The 23,162-nt window shown below is 36.5% G+C and overlaps 1 protein-coding gene across 3 annotated transcripts in view; it reads right to left on the bottom strand.

The window, feature by feature from the left end:
• LOC150091508 (beta-1,4-glucuronyltransferase 1-like) overlaps positions 1 to 23,162 on the bottom strand; it is a 155,060-nt gene that overhangs the window by 28,489 nt on the left and 103,409 nt on the right. For all 3 annotated transcript variants that reach the window (XM_090376024.1, XM_090376015.1, XM_090376005.1), the window contains exon 2: positions 17,420 to 18,729. In XM_090376024.1, coding sequence (XP_090232150.1) covers positions 17,420 to 18,634 — 1,215 coding nt within the window. In that variant the 5' untranslated portion in view covers positions 18,635 to 18,729. The remainder of the gene's footprint in view (positions 1 to 17,419; positions 18,730 to 23,162) is intronic.

The raw sequence follows: 23,162 nt of genomic DNA on the forward strand, positions 1-23,162 counted from the left end.
AGATCTGAAGTGGAAGATCGATCTACTAGTGGCTGCGAAATAAAGAAAAAGTAAGTCCCCACAATTACAGTGAAACTTCCCTTTAACAGACAGCCATGGGGAACGAGAATGTGTCCGTTAGAGAGAAGTGTCTGCTAACAAGAAGTTTGAGGGAGAAAAAAAAAAAAAGAAAGAAAGAAAAATCGTTAAACATTTAATGTAAAATTAAATTAAATTATATACAAATTTTGCACAATATTTTTGTAAGTAATATACATACAATTGTGCTATGCATATTATGACTTTATCTTAAGAAAAATACATACAGTAATCATTTATTTTCTTCTGCACCTTCTTCCGGCTGATAATTTTGTTTTCAATATTTGTTTGGAGTGAAGAAACCATCGAAAGTCCTTCAGTATCTTCTTCAGCGGCGAAAAACATTTTTAAATGATTGATTTGTATGAGTGCTTCTTCTATTTTCATCGGTGGTTCGTCGTTAATATGTTCTTCGACAGAATGACCTCCTTCCATTTCTTCATCCTCATGAGGAACTTCTTGAAAAATATCGATGATAATGTCGTTGATATCTAGAGCACCATCTTCTGTAGTGAGGTTCGAGTCTATATCTTTGTAGCCAGGGTCACTTGTAGCTGAAGTATCATACATTATCAATAGATGTTGAAGTTCTTGTTCTTCTTGTTGCTCCACATTGCTGTTCACAACTTCAATTTTTGCATTTGAGAAGCCAGACTTTACAAAACAGTTCACGACAGTTTGTTTTCTAATTGCGTTTACTGAAGAGGAAATCCATTGAATCGCATCTAGGATGCTGATTTTCTTTGCAAGGTCACTCACACATGTTACATCGTTCATGTTTGCAATGAGATGTCTTAAAACACGTTTTCTGTAGTGAAGTTTAAAATTTTTTATTATCCCTTGATGCAAGGGCTGACACTTTGCAGTTGTGTTTGGTGGCAGAAAAACGATTTGAATGTTGGACAATTCAATGTGCGGGTGAGATGCAGCATTATCCACGAAAAGAATAATTTTTCTGTTTTGACGAATCATGTTTTGGTTAAAGTGACTTATCCATTCGCTCATATCTCATGTCATCCACACTTTTTTATTAGACTTCCAGTCAACATTCAAAAGATTCAACTTTATGCCCTTGAAACAACAAGGATTTTGTGGTTTTCCTATAACAAGAGGTTGTTCAAAGTCTCCCAGCATATTTGTACACAATATTACAGTCAAGCGTTCCTTAGAAATTTTTCCGCCCTGGCACTTTTCATTTTTTACACTCATTGTTTTTTCAGGAACAGCTTTAAAAAACAACCCTGTTTCGTCACAGTTGTAAATATCCTTAGCTTCAAAATCATGACATAAATCTTCCAATTTGACGGTCCACTCTGTTACAACCCCAGTATCAACAGATCCACCTTCACCACTTACGGTTTTTCAAGAAATTTTATGCCGAGTTTTGAACTTGTCTAGCCATCCCACAGAAGCTTTGAACTCATTTACTCCCATAGATTTCACAACCTCCAAAGCCTTTTCCCTAATAATAGGGAAAAGGCTTTGGAGGTTTTTTTAGCACGTTTGCGACAAAACCATTCATACGTAACATTGTCAATTTGAAGTCCAACAGTTTTCGGGAATGATTTTTGAACCTGATCATTTCTGTGTTGCCAAAATTGTTTGAGCAGTTCATTTTTTTTTTCTTTAGGATGTTGCTTACCTTCTTCTTCCCGATTTTGAATTTTGCAGCGAGATTGCGAACACTATTTTTTTTGCTGATCATACGCATTAATGAGTTCGACTTTATCTTTTAAAGTTAAATGTTTACGAGAAGACATTGTGCACTTCACACGACACTGAACAAAACTGAAAACTCAAACTCAAAAGACGAAAGGCCGACCAAATCCCACCCCCCCCCTCCCGCGCACACCGAATTCATCAGAAGTTTTACACGTGCCTTAAAATTCTTGAAAAAGGGTTTAGAACTGCGACATAAACCTTGATAAAATTCAGAGAATCAAAAAATAAACACACGATTGAGGCAATACGCGGAAGAAAAGTTCCTAGAAAAGGGCCATGAGCTCGCCCGCTGTCCGTTATGAGGAGATCAAATTAAGTGCTAATCTAAACGAAACAGTGCAGATTGCCTGTCCGCGTCCGTTAAAGAGAATGTCCGCTAGACAGAAGCTGAAAACACGTTAAAACCAATAGAGGAGAGTTGGGGAATTTGAAAATGTCCGTTGTAGAGAGGTGTCCATTAGGAGAAGTTTCACTGTACATAGGTTAATTGTTAGAATCCACTCGGGTCTGATAAGTGTTACTTCGTCGAAGGATAGCTTGAGATAGGCCTAGAACACTAACAAATAGCAAGAAACTGGGTAAGGTGGGAAGACAAAGATAGAGAAAAAGAGAGAGAGAAAATACTATTTATCTCTGATATAATGGCATTGTGTAGAATATATATTATATGCTCGGGATTATATTGTATAAGTGTTCTAGGGAGAATATATGTATCCCAAAGTTGTATATGTTTGTGAAAGAAAAAAAAAAAAAATAGAGGTAGATATTTAATTGATGATTGGCCAGAGGAGTAGTATTTTGTAAGGGCAAAAGGATTATTTTCAGCAAGCTGTATAGTCTGAGATTGTTAGAGGAAAGGGCTTATGTGTACAAAAGGATTTGAAAGAAAATTTTAGATTAATTGGAAAAAATGTGTGATGAATATGTATAAAGGAGGTAGAAGGAAAGTTTTTTTTGTTCCTGTAGTTAACTTTAATTAAAAGTAGTGTTGTACAATTTTCAGAAGAAAGGGGGTGATTATAACTTTTAACTAAATGGTATAATTAAAGATATGGTGGAGATAATATTTCTTAGCATTAAATGAGATAATACTGTGTAAATTTTGATATGGAAATAAACCTTTATGTTTAGAAATTTAAATAAGTGCTTCATTATTCTAAGAGAAATATACACTCCCCTCAAAAAAAAACTTGCACTAAGTCCAAACCTGAACAAGGAGAATAAATATATCCTCAGTGCCCAGAATCTTCTGTGACAGAAAGAATAAATATAGCAGTCAGGTAGCTTGTGAGCTTTGGAAAGGTGAGGAACCAGTTGTACTTAAAAAAAAATAAATAAATAATAATAATTAATACACAACTACCAAAATTGGGTTCCAAAACATGGGGTATAACAACATGTAAAAAGATAAATAAAAGTAAATAAGAAACCCCTGTTCTCACACTACCTTCATCAAAGTGCTAGAGTTTTCAAGCTTGAAAGATTTACAAACAAGAAAATTAGAGGGGTTTGCATGCAGACAAATATATTATAGAACAAATTGAAAACAGGAGGCTGAGATGGTTTCGACATCTTTTATGCATGAGTGAAGGGAGATGGCCTAAAATTTTATGAGTGGATAGAAAGAGAAGACGAGGATGCCTTAGAAAATCATGGAAGGAGGGTACAGTATCATCTATGAGAGAGAGAGAGAAATTTAAAAGTTGAAGATGCCCAAGTCCAGGGGCTTTGGATAATGGGAATGACAAGGCGATGATCTGTCGTATAAAGTCGAACACAGACAGAAAACCCTCTAAGACAAGAGAAACAGTGCTCGCGTGAGCCAGCAAATAGTTGATGTCACTTCAGAACATCAAGAGCGAAGAGAGAAAATGCTTCAGTGTTGGTGTGCTGCTAGAAAAATATATGCTTCATTAAACCTATGATTAATCTCTTCAGTAAACAGGACTTACTGATGCGTATAAACAATAGATTTAATTACACACAACCAAGGTTTTTGCTAGTGTTATGACTAGTTATACAGCTAGTCAACGCATGACAAGATGATAATGGTGGAATAAAACGAAACCATAATCTTTATTATTACGTGCAGAGAAATTGATAGAATTTCACCACACTACATCATTACCAATGCTGTAGTGTGATGAAATTCTATCAACCCCTTCCTCCCTTCTCTCTGTAGTAGGCATGAACTTCAAACTGATATTACATTTGCTGTAGCTTGATTTATTACATTTGCTGTAGCTTCCATTTAACAAATATTACACTGAACTGTTATTTACATATTTAGCGACTATAATTACTTTGTGGTCGTTATGAATGTTTATAATTGTAATAAATACAGCTGCTAGCATTTAATATTCACTCAAGTTTGCTTCTTCAGAACTGTTCAACCACTAGATATAGTTCTCTGAAACAGGAAAAATTAAATCCAGCACCTCTCAATCCACGAGTTCCCAGATTTTGAAGAGTACCATATTTAAAGCTACTTATCTCTTTATTGTTATTTATATTGGTGCCTGTTTATGTATTATTTAATTATTGATTTTATTTTATATACAGTTACCTATGTAAAATAATACTATTTTCAATGATTTTAAATGTTTATTAAAATACGAATAAAATTTATTATATCTGTACTTTGTTCTCTTTATAAAGAAAAATTATTTAATTGATACTACAATATTACATTTTTAATCAATGATCTTCAATTCTCCCCTCCCTTGCTGGATGAGCTATGGAAATGATGTAAAAACTATTTACACTGCTAAAAAAACATTGATGAATCAAACAAATCTGAATCTAAATTCAGTTAATAAATTACTAGCAAACCCCTTAATAAGCACGGGAAGATTTACTGAGGCACAGCGACTCATTTGCTGCTGATAGGGGCTCCAGCTTTTCCCCAATTTGTGCGATATTCAATAACAATAAATTTTTAAATTGTGATACAAAGTCAAAGATCTTTACAGGATGGAGAAGATTAAAATGACTAATAATAATTGGATATGTTTAGAAATTTTGGCAAATGTACAGTTAGCAACTTCGGCAAAAATTTCTATGGAGAGATTAGACAGAAAGTACATACAAACAATGTCACAAAATTTTGGGTTAATTTAGTACCCATTAATGAACTTTGAGGCAATACATCTCAAAACTATCTAAGATGTATTTCTTGAAGTACAATCTTGAAGATCACAGCACCTTTTCCCCTTTATTTTTAATTCTGGGTGCAGCTGCGGAGTTATAGTTTGTGTTTCAAGAAGTCTTCCTTTCCACTGACATCCAGGTTTCAATAAAACTTTGAGAGTATTATCGTTTCAAGGGAAGTAATCTTATTACGGACACTTCTTACATTTTGAAGGAGAGCTGTCTGTGACAGCTCTCCTTCAAAATCATTATGATTATTATCATTATGATTGGATCATTATGATTATTATTTAATGGAATTTTTCATTGGCAGGGTCTTTTTTTTTTTGTTGTTCTTAATTTTATTTCCAAGAGTAGACTTATTATTATTAGCTATATGGTGCAAGGAAGCCTGAGGCTTATGCTGCACCAGCCAAAAAAAAAAAAAAAAAAAAAAAAAAAAATTCCCGAGTTACCCTAAGAGAGAGAGAGAGAGAGAGAGAGAGAGAGAGAGAGAGAGAGAGAGAAGAATGATGATATCCAGCTCAGGACCCTGGGTGTGCCAAGCCCATACTCACCAGATGTGAGCCCCTTGCAAGGAAGTTTCATTTTAGAAATATTGGAATTTGGAGATCGTAGTGTTATTCTAGAATACAGCAGAAAAATCCATTGATGAATTGTTGGGCACTTTTTACTTCCGATAAAAACATTCTTTGGATTTCTGCCGAGGCAGCGCCTTTTTTTCTCTAGCTTTCTTACCTCCCAGTTTAACGATTCTGCATTCAGTATGATTGTTAAACTTAATAAATTTACAATATTCTATCGGAATTGTATTATTCTATAGTAAATTTTACATTGTAAATACGAGTAAAATATATCAATGTTTTCGAAACAAGGAGTTAACATACAATTCTTGAGCCGCCAACCAGTTTACGTGGTGGGAACAAAACCAACTGAGTACTATTGCCAGGATACATTTGCGAAAAATCGGACAGTTACTGGTTTCACATATCCGCAGCTTCCGTGTTTCAAGCACTACCAAAATTTATATTACAAAATTTACTCAAACTGAGAAAATAATTAGCATTTACATGTCCATTATCTGCTCAGTTTACCGGACAGTAAGCTCAAATATGGGACCATCTTAAAACCGAACACCTTTCAAACACAACTGGAATAGCCTGTTTCTACCTGATTTTTGTGAGGGCGCCGAGATCTTTCTTTTGCTATCATGGTAGTTTTTATCATTATCATTAGCAGCCATATGGTGCAAGGAAGCCTGAGGCTTTTGCTGCACCAGGCAAAAAAAAAAAAAAAAAAAAATTTGTGAGTTACCCTGAAAGAGAAAGAAAAGGAAATCACCAAGAAAAAGAAGAAGAATGATGATGATATCCAGCTGAAGACCCTGGGTGTGCCATGCCCATACTCACCAGATGTGAGCCCCTGGGGACCTATGGCAGACAATTATGTAGTTTTGTTCCCACCACATAAACCGGATGGAGGGTCCAGAATTAATCTCTTATTCCGAAAATATTTGATATATTTTACTCATATTTACAATCTAAAATTTATAAAGTTTAAACTTTTCCAAATCCAACCTGTGCAGAGTGGCTTGTTGGTGAATGACTATTTCAATCCAACCCGGCTTAGTGATAATATGGCTATCTGGTGAGTATGGGCTTGGCACACCCAGGGTCCTAAAGTTGGATATCATCATTCTTCTCTTTCTTGGTGATTCCCTTCTACTCTCTCTCTCGATAAATCAGGAATTTCCTTTTTTTTTTTTCTTTTCTTTTCTTTTTTTGCTGGTGCAGCAAAAGTCTCAGGCTTGCACCATATAGCTAATAATAATATTATGCAAAATTCTGCTAATCTGTCCATCCTAAAGTGAAAATTTAAACAAATTCACATAAAACAAAAAAGTTTATTCGTACTCCATCCCCCATTTTATCCGTTTGCTCATACACATAAGAGATTACTGGACGTCGTCCAAGAAAGCAAAAATTTCCCTCTTTTCTTACACCAGCTAGCTGCAAAAGAATACAACATACCATCGATTTAGTAGATAAAATTCTAGATCTGTGCCAATGACGGAAATTGGCAACGTCAGGTTGCTGGAGTCTGTATCACAACTTAAGGCATTTTATGAGTTCTATATACGAGAATGTTTCCATAAATTATATCTGTTACCCTAATTGGTGAAAAAGAAGATGAGAGAGAAAATATATATATATATATATATATATATATATACACTTATGTAAGAAAGCAACGATATTTGCACTTAATACTGGATGTTTGGCAGAGTTGCACAGCAACGATCAATGAAAAACCGGTGGGAAAAAAATTCGGCGACTAAATTACAACGCTGGCGGCGTCGTCGTTGAAAGTTGTCGCAAGCGTGAATTAAGTCTATCCATACAAGGTGACACTATGGCCAAAAGGCCGAATGTAGCGACCACAGAGTAGTAACATATCTTACTTCTCTGTGGTAGCGACAATCTCTAAATATGTAAGGACTGGTCATTCTGTGATGCATCATTAAATCGAAAGACAAATTTCGATAACGGAGTTGAATTTTCTCAATACAAATTGGCATAAAGCTATGATCAAGATTACGATCATGAAGGGCACTAGGCTGATATGCTTATGACCAGTTGTGAGCTGTGAATATTTTAACAATGGACTCCCAGTTTTTCAGACTTTCTACCGAGTAAATTTGATCGGTCACGGAAATGATGTTATCCGCGGCTTCCGCTAGAGGCGCTTCCCACGCTCGCAGTACTAGTGTGATTAGAGCGCGTGACGCATTTTTCTTGACCGGTATGATATCTCGAGTCGGGCGTATTTAGGGAGGTGGACAGATGCGGCTTATTACCCTCTTAACCATGCGTATAAGTGAATGTGTAAAATGTTCCTAGATCTATCTAAAAAAAAAAAAAAATGGTATAGCTTTAAAAACCTGGTCGTCATGCCTCGCCTTACGATGATAACTGGATACGACAGTGTCTGGAGTTCCAACTTTTTAGAATTTTTGAATAGTATGACGTCGCAATCATGCTTCCTGAAATTACTACTGCAGTACGTATGATTGCAAAAATACAAATATTTGTCAACAATTTCTTTTTCCGTCTCGCATTTTTGTTACCTTCCACTGTTGGGTTCCCCTAACAGCTACGTATGTCGCTTCAATCGGTGCTATTTTACAGAGATATTTAGAAAATTAAATGCACTAGGCATAATTCTTATGGGTTTTGATAATTAACTATATAATATCGGTGTAAATACACCATAGTTAAACCATAGATTTGAGCTACGATTGTAGCGTAGAAGGCATCGTTTTAATTGTATCTCACATTATTATTATTATTATTATCCATATGATGCAAGGAAGCCTGAGGCTTATGCTGCACCAGGAAAAAAAAAAAAAAAAAACAGTTCCCGAGTAACCCTGAGAGAGAGAGTGTGAGAGAGAGAGAGAGAGAGAGAGAGAGTGTGTGTGTGTGTGTGTCAAAATTAGAAGGGAATCACCAAGAAAGAGAAGAATGATGATATCCAGCTCAGGACCCTGGGTGTGCCAAGCCCATACTCACCAGATGTGAGCCCCCGGGGTTACTTGTATCTCATAATGTGAGATACAATTACAAATACAATCGTAGCTCAAATCTATGGGTTAACTATGATGTATTTACACCGATATTATATAGAGATATTTAGATACGTTGCACTCGCAAGTATACATCTCTTACTTTGGTTATCATAAATCCATTGTCTTCCAGAAATTATGAAAATCCGTGAATGATCAAGAAAATATTTACAATAAAAAAGCTCTTTTATTTCGTAACCGATATATACAAATCAAAATACTGTACCTAAAAGAAACGCGAAGGATGTTTCGAATAAACCATCTACTGCGCGTGGTCGGCACACGGGCAACTTTTTTATTCGTCTTTTTTTTTTTTTTTTTTTTTAACAACTAGGGAAATATAATGGATACATTTTTTTCATGATAAAATTTTAATATTGCGAATAAAAAATAACATGAAATATTTCCCATATCACAAATAACATAAAAACCATCACTAAATTCCACGATATAAAAACAAATATTACATAAAAAACAAAACTTCAAGAAAAAGTACACAAAAATCACAGATTACATGAAAAAAAAAAAAAAAATATATATATATATATATATATATATATTTCACAAATATTCAAGAAAAACTTATTCTAAAAACTGCCATATAGAATTTATTTCTTTATTAATATTTGTTGTCGATCTTTTGCTTTGCTCAATAGCTGGGCGATGATTACAGAGGAATGATTTGACGTAACGATCCAGATCAAATTGAAGCAATGGTTTTCCATTTTGATGTCATAATCTCAACGTGTTTAATTGTCAACATTATTCATTCATTCATTCATTCACTCACTCAATATTATTCATTACGCTGAAAGCTCGCTCAGCTTTAGCACTGCTAATCGCAATGGTTTCAAAGAAAAGGTAATTTCACTCGATTTTAAAGATAAACTGTCTTTTACAAAATCTCTAAAATTATTAATTTTATCAGGAAACTTTAATTTCTTATTCGATTTTCACCGTTTTGCCACCGAAACGAAAGTTCTTTCACATTCCACGATTTCGGGTATCATATGTTTAAAATTTCTTTCAATGGTATCGTTATTTTCTTTATTTAATTTAAAATCGCCCTGTTGCATTAATAACTTGTCACAAGGTAATTTTTTTACTTTCGATTTTGATTCCTTCAAATTCTTTCCACTTCAACATGCTCTCAATTTTAGCTTCATAATTTCCTTCAGAATTTTTCGAATTAGTAATAGCATTGATAGTTCGAATAATTAATTTATATGCTTTTACCATTGTGATTCTGTAAAGCTGAAAGGTAAGAGAGCTCCTGCTCTCTTACCTTTCAGCTTTACAGCAAAATGTTTGCACAAAGCGGGATGATTCCTCCAACCCACAATTGCCGTCTGCAAGCTTAAAGCTGCTCATTGTGGCCCGAACACACGATCGATCTTTATAGTTTCCAAAAAGTTCTTTAGCAATCATCCTTATATTCGCGCTAGTTTTTTGGAGATTGGTGATAGTTTTTTTTTTTTTTTTTTTAATTATTGCCTGCATGCCATTATATTTTAGAACATTTTCTACACAATGAAAGGCTTTTCTACTGTGACCTTGTAAACATAGACAGGAGAAATTTACTGGAAGGCATGGATTACTCACTTAAAAACATATGCCCGTTTGTCGGAATAAAGGGGAACCACAACACAGGTTGACCAGAGGCTATAATCCGTGTCGAGAATCTTCTTAATCCTCTGACTGGCTATGGAAAGCATATTGACTAGCGTGACTTCTCGGTACGTGACTGCATAGGTTTTACGGACACCACTAACACTGTGAAACGGTAACCCTTTCACCCTTAATTCGCACTTTCTAATTAACTAAAGGCCAGAGATGAGAACAATGTATACAAAGTTCTCTCCTAATCCTTTCGTTACATGGAAATTTTCTTGGTTCAACGGAAATTTTAAATATAATTACCAAGGGGAATCAAAAAAATTTCTCTATAAATAAGTTCGTTAAACAGAGGTCCGTCTTGAAACTGTAATTAAATCAAAAATGAAGCAATTTTAAAATACATAACTGATCGATTGCGCCATGAAAGTGCTGGGAATGGGGCCTCGCTCGCCCCAACGTAGTTCCAACTCTGGATACTCAATAATTGCATTCAGGATTTCATTTATAAAATAAATGATCGTCTCAACAATGGGCTCGCAAATTTTCAAAAAAAAATAACAGTGGGCTCTCGTGGATCCACTATAGCTCACCACTGCTTATGACTAGTGCTCAAATTGGTGTTATTTGACAACTTTTTTTTTTTTTTTTTTTCGTTCCCAATAGCAGATGTTCAGGACCGCGATTAATTACAATCCTCAACTTTAATCTGCAATGTTACGTGGGGGGCGGGATTGAACATTTAATAACCAGAGCGGTTCGACCATATTTTAAAAAAGCAAACTTGTCAACTGGATCGCCGATCGTTTGCGATCCAGCTAAATTAGAATACAGTACTGCTTTTCATCTTAACACATACACATTTTCTTGCATTAGAGTGACAGATGCCTCGGTTTTCCGAAATTTTAAACGTAATGGTTTACCTAGCAGGTTAGGCGCGTTCGCATATACAGTATATAACACACAAGGCAGCTTCCGTACGAAGAGATTGATGCGCAGCATCAGAGACAATATGGCTTTCACAGTGACGGTGGAGCCAAGCTAACGCAACGCAGTGTGATTTAAATTCTTACAATAGAAAACGTCTGACCAGCAGATATGCATGGTGCTCATAAAATAGGGGAAATATCTATAATAAAAGTTACAGGTATGCAAAATATGGTTTTGGGCCATCCTTTGCTTTTAAAACAGTTTGCATGCGTGGAATAGATTCAAATAAATCTTGAACTTTTTTAAGAAGAATACTGGATCATTCTTCATGGAGAATTGTTTCAAGCTTCTTGAGCAATGAGCGTGGAGAAAATTTTCTCTCACTCTCCTCTCCAAATATGACCACCACAGTGGCTCAGTAACAAGTCTGGTAATTGTGCAGGCTATGAGAGATGCTTAACCTCAGTTCATGCTCCTCAAACCAAAAAAGATTGGTCACATCGCTGTGTGCATTAGAGCATTGTCATCTTGAAACATGGCATCGTTACCATCCTGATATCTTGCATCATTTGTGGAAAACAATGTTTGCATCGTGGGATGAACCTGGTCATTATAATATTAATTGTCTCTGATTACCTTAATATAGGTAATCGGAGACAATATGGGGTCTGTCTCCCGTGTGTGTTCTACGGGGCGTCTGGTCACTCTAATACAAGAAAATGTTTGTGTTAAGATGAAAAGCAGTATTCTAATTTAGTTGGATCGCAGACAATCGGCGATCCCCTTGATAAATTTGCTATTTTAAAATAAGTTTTTTAAAATATGGATTATTAAATGTTCAATTCCCCCCCCCCCCATAACGTTGCGGTCATTGCCGATTAAAATTAAGCAATCGGTGGCAGTAATTCTCCCGCTCAGTGATGATAAAACCTAAAGAATACCAAAATATTTCCCAAACTACTGTTGATCCACCTCCATGTTTGACGGTTAGCACAAGACAATCAGGATGATGCGCTTCCTTTGGCATTCGCCAAACGTAAAAACTCTCCCTCATGTTGGTAAAAGTGTGGATGATGATTCGCCTGAAAATATGACAATGTTTCCAATCATCAAGTGTCCAGTCTTTGTGTTCCTTACACCATTGTATCCTCTTTCTAGCATCAGTTACGAGTCGCTTAGCAATAGTGGCTCTGCAATAAATAACAGCTTATGAAATTATTCTCGAACTGTTTTGCTAGAAACTAGATTTCTGAGACTCACAATAAGTGCCACACAGGAGCGGATTAAGGTCGGTTGAGGCCCCGGGCGCAGAAGAAAATATTGGGCCCCTTAAAAAAAAAAGAGAGAGACAGGGAAAATAAAAATACATGTTAACCATTTTTTTAAATAAGTAAAAAATATTACGTACTATTAATGTTTTATTTCCAATAAAATTTGAATATAATATATGTATAATATAATTAATAATAGCATAATAATAATCACAAAGTTTTGAACTAATATGTTCAACTAATTTGTTGGGGTTTTGCGTGGGCCCTTCAGAAGTCGGGGCCCAGGGCGCGCGCCCGGTGCGCCCGCCGTTAAATCCGCCTCTGGTGCCACAGTTATAATTGAGGCAGCAGTTTTATGTTTTCGGGCTACAATCCTTTTCAGTGTCAAGCGATCTCTTTCTCAGTCAACTTCGATTTTCTGCCACAATTCGTCCTATCAATTTATATATAACGATATAAATAAGAATAAGAGTTAAAATAAAATAATGCCAGCAGTATGGTAAGACAAGAGCGAAAATCAAAATTAAACCTAAATCATGCCGGGGGGGGTAACAAGAGTAAAAATATTGCAGTAGAAACTCTCTAAAATAATTTAGAAAATCTAAATGAAAGAAGGCCATAATGGTCAGGGAATCGCTGCATTTCGATCGCTGGACAAATCGCCGCAAAGGAGAATCGATCGAAAGATCAGCCCGCCATCCGATCCTCAGATCAAACCACCAATGCAGAAGATTTTAACAGCGGTGGTCCTGATGCAGCGAAAATTAAAAAAATTGAACAGCTACGAGCACTCCAGTGCAAAGCCACACTACTGACAAAGTAATCTCAACCAGATTATATAGACGAATAATAAACTATGGATGGCAGCACAGGCGCAGGGTTAGCAAATCGCCTACTACTGTCATGGGCGCCTCCGGAGCCAGGTGGGAAGGAGCAGCAGTGCATAGCCCACGCTTCTTGATTAGACCGGGGTTCGAGCCAGTGACCACCAAATACGGAGGATGCGGAAAGGTCAGAGAATGAACACCGCATATTCCCGGAGCAATATGGCCTTAGTTGCTAATGCTCCTAAAACCAAATAACAACTACTGTCATGTGATATAATTGTACATATATTTGAATAGCGTTTAAAATAGCTGGAAACGGAATCTTTCATAATAAAATAAAATAGTACAGCATACACTAGTATGCTGTACTAATAAACAATAGTACAGTTTATTATTCGTCTATATAATCTGGTTGACAGTAGCGGATTAAGGTCGGTTGAGGCCCCGGGCGCAGAAAAAAATATTGGGCCCCTTAAAAAAAAGAGGGAGACAGGGAAAATAGAAATACATGTTAACAATTTTTTTAAATAAATAAAAAATATTATGTACTATTAATGTTTTATTTTCAATAAAATTTGAATATAATTAATAATAGCATAATAATAATCACAAAGTTTGGAACTAATAGTTGAACATATTAGTTCAACTAATTTGTTAGGGTTTTGCGTGGGCCCTTCAGAAGTCGGGGCCCAGGGCGCGCGCCCGCCGTTAAAACCGCCTCTGCTGGTTGAGATTACCTTGTCAGTGGTGTGGCTTTGCACTGGAGTGCTCGTAGCTGTTCAATTTTTAATTTTCGCTGCATCAGGATCACCGCTGTTCAAATCTTCTGCATTGGTAGTTTGATCTGAGGATCGGATGGCGGGCTGATCTTTCGATCGATTCTCCTTTGCGGCGATTTGTCCAGCGATCGAAATGCAGCGATTCCCTGACCATTATTGGCCTTGTGGTCCTCTGTCGAGATGGGGGCATAATGGTCAGTCTATTTCTGGTTTATTTTTGTTTTATTTTATTGTAGTGGTTAACACCTCTGTTGGTGATATTTCACATAAATTTGGACCTGGTACCCATCAGAGGGGGTATCGCTAAATTTCTATTTAATTGGCTTTCAAAATTCAATGAATTATTATTCTTTCATTTAGATTTTCTAAATTATTTTAGAGAGTTTCTACTGATTTTTACTCTTGTTACCCTTCTCTCCCCCCCCCACCCCCGGCTTGATTTAGGTTTAATTTTGATTATTTTTCGCTCTTGTCTTACCATACTGCTGGCATTATTTTATTTTAACTCTTATTCATATCGTTATATTTTAAGCATCATGTAGAGGAATGCTTTCTGCTGCCTCTGATGTATGCTGTTCTATTTTATTTTATTTTATTATGAAAGATTCCGTTTCCAACTATTTTAAACGCTATTCAAATGTATAAAATACTTGGTGTATGCAGACATCGCTTTCGATCGATACAGTTGCTCTGGATATATTAAACAAATCGGCAGTTTTAGTCACCGATGCCCGTTAAATGTGCACCAACAATTTCATCAGTTTGGAATTCAGACAGATTGGGAATTTTCTTCATGTACCTTTTTATATTATCTCTAAATAAACACCTTTTATTATCTTTCCTTCACAGTACTTGCAAGAAAAAAAACGAGTCACACAGCCATTGCAAAAACTAGTAACTGTACTTTCATATCAGGTGTTTCCATTATTTTGTTCATCCTCGTATATCAGCCCGCGGAAAAGATGTGACGCCTACGAGTGTAAAATGAGTAATCATTACCACGAAAGAAGAAAACCCCTTGAGGATTAATGGCTTTTTACTCAGGGCAAGTCATACAGCTGTCATAAGAATAAAAAGCATAAACATAAATAAAATTTAGAATGAAACTTTGTTACCGAAATAAATGAAAATATTTTGTAAAAAAAAAAAATAGCCCATGAACCGTGGTTGACACCTGATGAGAGGCCGGTTTTGTAAGTTGTGTGGCAACATCCTTATTTCTCATTATATATATTTTATTAGTTATTTTCTATCACTATCTTCTTCACTTTCTTTCCTTATTTTTTTATTTTTATTTTTTTCCTCTTTATTGTCCATGCTCTGCTTAGGCTTAGCATTTGCTGCCTTAGCACTAGACTACTTCCGCATTTTTATATCTTCTTATTTCAATTTTTCTCCTCATTTCCCTTTTCCACTTCCTTGTTATTACATTAAAAAAATTTTTTTTTTTTTTTTTTTTTATATACATATGATTATTTTTTTTTTTTTTAATGGCACCAGAACTTTTCGCTCATATGGTGCAATATGGTCTAGGTCGCTGATGCGCCTAAAACCCTACAATAACAACACTCATATCTGTGTTCTGCATTTTATCTGAACAATATTTTCTTCGGCCATAATTTCATAAAGCTGTGCAGGCTGAAAACTAGGAATAATTCACATGAAAAACAAAAAAAACCTCCACTCCCTCATCTTGAAATCGGCTGATATAGCCTCGATTGCAGTGGATCTTAGACCAATTGCGGTACAGAAAGGTCTGGACGAAGTGAGTTCAAGTGTCTCAATGATGACAGAAACATAATGCAAAAGATAGTGTCTGCAGCACGTAAGGCGATATGATGAGACGGAAAAGATTACTTGGATCAAACAGCGACGGTGAATCTGTTGCAAAGCTACATTCCGCAAAGTTCGCTACCGCTGGGGTCCATACTAGTAGTAGTAGTAGCAGTGGCACTTGATGCAAGAAAGCAAGTGTAGGAGCTTATGCAGCATCAGACAAAAAAAAAAAAAAAAAATCACACCATACCCTCCAATTGCCTGTCCAGTTCCTCCTTAAATTTATTCAACCTATCAACTTCCACAACGACAGATGGAAGTTTGTTCCAGCAATTAACCACCCGCTGGCTAAAGGCAAATTTCCGCACATCTATTCTACATCTATCCTTTCTTAATTTGAACTTATGTCCCCGTAGGTTCGTATTCTGAACAAGTGGGAGGATCCCATCAGAATTCAGCGTGCTCAACCCATTCAAGGCCTTATAGACCTCAATCAGATCACCGCGCAGGTGCCTAGTCTCCAGCCACTGCAATTTGCAGAACTTAAGCCTCTCTTGGTAAGAGGATCCCTTCATTCCCCTCACCAATCGTGTTGCTCTTCTCTGTACACGCTCAAGCAAATCTACATCCTTCCTAAAATGAGGCCTCCAGACCTGTACGCAGTACTCAAGGCGTGGCCTGACCATTGCCTTATACAGAGGGACAATCACCTCCTTTTCCCTGCTAGCAAAATTCCTATATATCATTGACAAAACCCCATGACCTGCCCTAGCAGCCTGTCTACATTGCTCAGAAAACTTCATATCTGACTGCACAATTACTCCCAGGTCTTTTTCATTTTCTACCACCTTAAGTGTAGTACCACACAGTTGGTACGTTTCTCTGGGGTTACTTCTACCCATATGCAGTACTTTGCATTTGTCAAGGTTAAACTTCAGTTGCCACTTCTTAGCCCATCTGCCCAAATTATCTAGATCCTGTTGCAGTAGCACACTGCCATTACTGTCATTAACAACCCTGCCAACCTTCGTGTCATCTGCAAACTTCGACATTAAGCCTGATATACCTTCATCAATATCATTGATAAATATACAAAACAACAGTGGCCCCAACACCGAACCCTGTGGGACTCCACTAATAACATTAGTCCACGAAGAGCAGCACCCATTGATTACCACCCTCTGTCTTCTCCCACTTAACCATCCTTTTATCCATTGTAGCAACTTACCCTTAATACCATTCTTACTAGTTTACTATGGTCGTTTAAGATTACGTAGGGTCCACAATTTATAGTTTCTCCCCTACTGTGGTACAGGCACTAGGACCAAAGAGTAAGTGACGCAAGAATGCAGTGAAAATATCAGTTATTGCCAGAGCTGAAGAAATTCAAAACTTTCGAAAGTACAGTACTGGAAAGGTTATGCTCATGCTATTTTAAGACTCATACGAACTGCAGCTGTGTGATTTGACACGTAGAGATTAAACATATAAAGTAAAGCAGTAACGATGCAGAATATTTTTTTTTCCCCTTTGTATTAAGATTCTGATCATATGGATCTCAAACCGTCAAGCCTTGTTCTGTAAATTCAACACACGTTATCAAAAATGCTATCGCGATATCAGTATTCAAATTTACAGATTACTTACCTGAGACATTTTATCCTTTTTTCCATCCCAAGTTAGTCTTTCTTCATATAGAGGTTCGTTATTGGTTCCTATGTAAATAGGTTCCCAGGCTGTACGTGGTCGCTGTCGTTTGGTCACCTGAAATACCGACAAGGAGTTCTCTGGCGGCAATACTTTCACCCATTCTTCTCTGCGAGGGAAATGTTGACATGGATCGCATACCCATTTGTGGAAAAATATCGCTTTGTTCTTTCGCATAAGGGCCACTAGTTCTTTCTTTGTTTCTGGTGGATCGCAGCTCTTGTCCACTTCGAAGATCGGTAGTACATATACATGGGGGTTACTAGAGGCTGCAGCACTTTCATGGGTCTCATGATCAACCAAATTTAAGAAAAGGGGAATAAGGTTAACACTTGGGTACAGCTCAATATCTGAAGCAAGGACATATCGAGTTCGAGCTTGAAGGCGCGCCACATTCCTCGCTACATTAATCGGGTACGGAATCCTCTTTGCCCTTCGAAACAAAGAAGTCAAATTCAACGATTCCATACCCGCAGAGCAATTTACATTATCTAAGGCTGCTTCTATTTTAGGATGTCGAATATCTTTAGGTTCGGGTCCAAAGTGTTGGTCATAGATGAAATGCCAGCTAACATTCTGAAGAACACACGGATGACTGCATTGACGAAGGAAGAGGATTTTGCGGGTTGCCACTGAGAAATCTGTGCCGGGAGAATAAACTGCGACTGACACTGGGCCTTCCCACCTTCGGCACAGCTGCTGAGCATGGTGCAGGTATTCATAGGTTCCCTGGGTTGTCAGGGTCACCGTAGCATTGTACGCAGGTGGAGCTCCTTGGGCTGGAATGTAATTCTTAACAATGACGTAATTATCTCTAGTTTCTATTTCCCACGATCCCACCTCCTGACGGCTGGGAAAACTTTTGGAATTAGAAAAATCTCTGTTCACGTACCGCTCTGTTGCCAACGTGGGGAGTGGTTCTTGTGGTTTTTGTAAATTTGTAGACAAATTGAGTTTTTCATAATTGGGACTCTTGTCCATTTGCTGCGCTTGAACATCGGGGTTTACTGTGGGTCCAACAATGACGACACACGGCGTAGGGGCGCGATAAGTCACTTGATAACTGAATATGTTAAACACTGCTAATAAGACGTTAAACACGAGGAAGACGAAGGCAAACAGGCGGGTATCTGTTCGACAGGGCAAAGTGGCCATCAGAGGGGCAACCGCCGTCGCACGCTAGCAGCTCTGTAAGATCCAGGTGCAGATGCAGGGACGGCGGGACAGATCACCAAAAAGGTATCTGTCACCTAGAATAACAGAAAGAAAAAAAAAAAAAAAAAATCAATGAAACTGCTCAATTCAAACTGATATTTTCAGCCGATGTCTACTGTTACATTACTAAAAATAGTGACTTGATTCTCAATGGATATAAGACATTGTTTGCAGTATTTGGTATAACTAAGAAATGGTGCCTTATGCTCTAAATCCAGATTGTTTTCTAATTCTGTGAACTAGGGCGTAGTGAATGCGGCTCGGGCCATATGTGCCTAAAGAAAATGAATTTATAATTTATTCTTTTTTTTTTTTTTTTTTTTTTTTGGTAGTTGTTGGCGCATCGGCTTCTGTGGCCATATTGCACCTCCCAAGGTTTTTGCAGTACTTTGATCCAAGCCCGAGGCGAGAATCGAACCCGCGACCTTTGGGTTGCCGGGCAGGTACTTTACCCACTCGGCTAGCCCGGTCGGCTATAATTTATTCTAAATACGATTACAACTGTTATTATTTAGATCAATTATTACAAAACTATTTCATTTCTTTACCCATAAAAATTAGACTTTTGGATATTACTTTCGTAATTGTTTTATTAGTTAATTAAAATATCTCATTTGATTAATAATATTTAAATTTATTTAAGTTATATAAAATATTAATATAAAATAAATTTAATTTTAAAAAATTATTTAAAGAATAGGAGCATTTATGATATTTGGTGCGAAAATCTTAATTATAAGTGTCTTTATGTAAATTCCACGTGATACAGGTCGAGGTCAGAAAGGGAAGATATCTCTCCGTTCATTCTGAACAACGAAATATTACTTAATAAATCCTTGTTTAATGTCAGTTGCAAATGTTTTTGGTATTCGTGTTAACTATAAGAGGTTTAGACTGTTTAAGGCTTTAGAGAAAAGTAAAAGTGACTTTTTTTTTTTCTGTAATTCGTCTGAAGTAATTATTTAAAATATAATCAGAATAAATATGAAAAAATGTATGAAGAAATATATCACATACATACATAGCTTTTCACCTTCTTTTGCATTATAAAATTATCACTCAATTTTGATCTTTCCATCAGTGTTCTTGGAATTTAATACAATAGAGACTATCGATTCTGTCATAGTTACTAGCATGCATTTTTACATATTTAAATACGTCATGATCTCATCTACAAAAATAATATAGCGTCCTAACTCCAATAGCATGAAAGGATGTCGAATAGCTGTGTACACCTGATTTTTTTCAATATATCATTTTATTCCATGAATTATTAAAATTTCTATTGTACCATTGAGATAGGACCATTATCCATTTACAGATGTAAGACAGGTTATCCAGACATCTCATTTTTTGAATAAGGTATTCCCCGTTGTCATGACAAAGTTGAAACAGGACGCCAAATACTTTTTTCTTCCTCTTCCAACAGTACCATTTTATTTGGACATGGCTTTAAAATTTAATACACGCATTTCGTAATGGTTCTTTTTTCAATGTTGGTCAAAGCTGACTGCACAAAATAAAAAAAAATAATAATCACTGAAATTGTTCGAACCAAAACACATATGCTCTTATATCTGTAACATAACTTGGCACCTTACGCTTTAAGGTTAAAAGCATTTAGAGAAAACAATTATAATAAAATAGATTCACCGATTCAACATCTGTTACTAAAAGACAAGAGTTTGTAACGCACTATGCAAGTAAAAGTACAGCCATTTGTGCTTTCACTTAAATAACGCCCTAAATATATCTAAAATAACTTAGAATCCATCACATGCTCGCAATTTTCATGCATATTACGCACGTGTTACTGACGCTTTAGCAGATGTATCTCATGTTTTTTTTTTTAAATCTAGTTACCCTAAATTAAGAAAACATTACTTTCAACGAATGGAAAAAAAGTTACAGTTCATCTCAAGAGATCTATTATATCATCTCTATAAATGCGATGAATTCTTTAAAATAAAATTGCAATATTAATTATTAGTCATTGTTATAAACGAAAAGAAAGGTAATACAGAGAATAATTTTGTAATGCATAGCAAATAGTAACTCACACTAACAATAATTACAAAAACGATGGCCTTAAAAAAAAAAGTAAGTGGAGAATTGCCTTAAATTAAATTTGAAGTTGTCTGGTTTTTTTCCGGGCATGACAAGGCAAAGTATATGACGAGGGCCTTATCAATCAATTCGGCCATGTATATGATCCTACAGACTGGAGATATGCAATGTCTCTCCTGTTTCATAAATAGGGACAAAGAGCAATTACAGACCTATAATGTCCGTTTCAAAGAAATTGCTAGTCTAGTTAAAGAGGTAACGCAGTTATATGGCAATCGCAGCACGGATCTGTTAAGGGAGGAATCTTATCTGACCAATCTGATTAGCCATTATGACGTAGTAACAAAGGAATTGAAAGCAAAAAATTATTTTGATATCCATATACAGTACTTTAGATTTCAGAAAAACTGTTGTAATTGTTCCACGTAAAAGACTGCTATAAAAATTGGAGCAGTGTAGCATCACGGCAGGTTACTGCTATGGATAAGGGATAGTTGAGTGAGAGAAGTTGTTGTTGTTATTGGGTTTTTAGGAGCATTAGCAATTAAGGCCATATTGCTCCGGGGATATGCGGTGGTCATTCCCTGACCTTTCCGCATCCTCCGTATTTGGTGGATCACGGGCTCGAACCCCCGTCTAATCAAGAAGCGTGTGCTACGCACTGCTGCTCCTGCCCACCTGGCTACGGGGGCGCCATGAGTGAGAGAAGACAGCAGAGTTATAAATGACACTGCTCTTCCTGGACTAATGTTATTAGTGGAGCCCCATAATATTCGGTCTGGACCCATTATTGTTTTCAATATTTATTACTGATACTGTGGTAGAATCCAAGTTCAGCGTCTGAATCTGCTGATAACAGAATTGTTGGTAGGGTGGTTAATGTCAGGATTTAAGTAATGCTACTACAACAAGATCAATAAAAATTAGGCTGATAGGATGACGTGGCAATTGAAGTTTTTAACACTGACAAATGCAAGGTTCTGCATATGGGTAGCAATAATCCCAGAATAAAATACCAACTATGTGATATACTCAGGGTTGATTTGATTTGATTTTACGCAATAGCAATAGCAACCTAGACTATAATGAGCCAACCACGACACTCAGGGTAGTGTAGAGCGAAAAAGACCTGCAAATAATTGTGCGTCAGCCAGGAAGTTATCTGAACAGTGCAGACAGGCTGTTAGGGCAGCTCATGGGATTCTGTCACTGATATACAGGAATTTTACCAGCGAGAACAAGATGGTCATCCCGTTCTATAAGGCACTGACTAAGCAGCATGCTGAATACAGGTCTGGAAGCCACATTTTAGCAATGATGTGAATCTGTGTGAATCTGTTGGAACCAGTGCAACAAGATTAGACTTACCAAGAAATGACTATTTCTGCAAATTGCATCGTCCAGACTGGAAAATAGAAACCTGAGAGAAGATATAATTAAAGCATTTAAGGCTTTAATCAGATCTTTAACCTTCTTGAACCTGAGAGAAGATCTGATTAAAGTTTAAGGCTTTAAGTGGATTGAGTAAACTAAATTCTGAAGGTATCCTTACGCTTTCGTGAACGGAGCATCCAAGGGGACATAAATTTAAATTGTAAAACGATGGTTACAGAAGGGATGTGCGAAAACTTTCTTCCTGCAAGTGAGTAACTGTTGGAAAAGAAATTTACATTTGGTGAAACATTTGTGGAATTTGAATAAATTTAAGGAAGGATTACATAATTTTTTATAGGGAATGGAAAGACGGTGTGCGTGTGTGTGTGTTGTATAAGTTTGCTTTCTTGCAAGCTTATACAACATTAATAATATTAACTAATATTAGTAGTGTAAAACTACTTCGTTAATTATCAAATTGACAATATTCAGCGAAATTTTTGATTTCAGTGCGTTATAATTTTGTATAACTTAATGTCATTTTTAAAATTAAGTTTATTTTCAGCATAGATATATTATTTCAAGATGGACGTTGTTCTATTGTGAAATGATGCAAGATGGCGAGCATATTTTTGTCATGAATTACAGAAAGCATGCTCTGGTTAAGTCCGATACGAGGCCATACACAAAGGAGAAACGACTCAGAATAATAATCATCACACGTACCAACTATGTAAGGAGCTTCATATTTCTCAGGTCTATTCGCAAGTTTCTGGTCTGTAGGTTGCGTCAACACCAAAACATGTGCACACATATAAAACAACCCTATCTCTTTACCTCTCGTCTACGATGTATCGCATATTCTAAAGTAAGGTTCAGCAACTCACGTTTGAGTGCGAAGTCTGGTTATTTATAATCTCGGTGAAAGTTAAGAGAGAGAGAGAGGGTGGACCGAACTTGAACAGCCGTGACCAAAGCAGTTTACAGTAATCTGCCAGACACTGCATTTCATGGTGGATATACATTC

This window comes from Mastigoproctus giganteus, chromosome 1, assembly GCF_048544385.1.
Source record: "Mastigoproctus giganteus isolate SK-2022 chromosome 1, ASM4854438v1, whole genome shotgun sequence".
NCBI classification, from domain to species: domain Eukaryota; kingdom Metazoa; phylum Arthropoda; class Arachnida; order Uropygi; family Thelyphonidae; genus Mastigoproctus; species Mastigoproctus giganteus.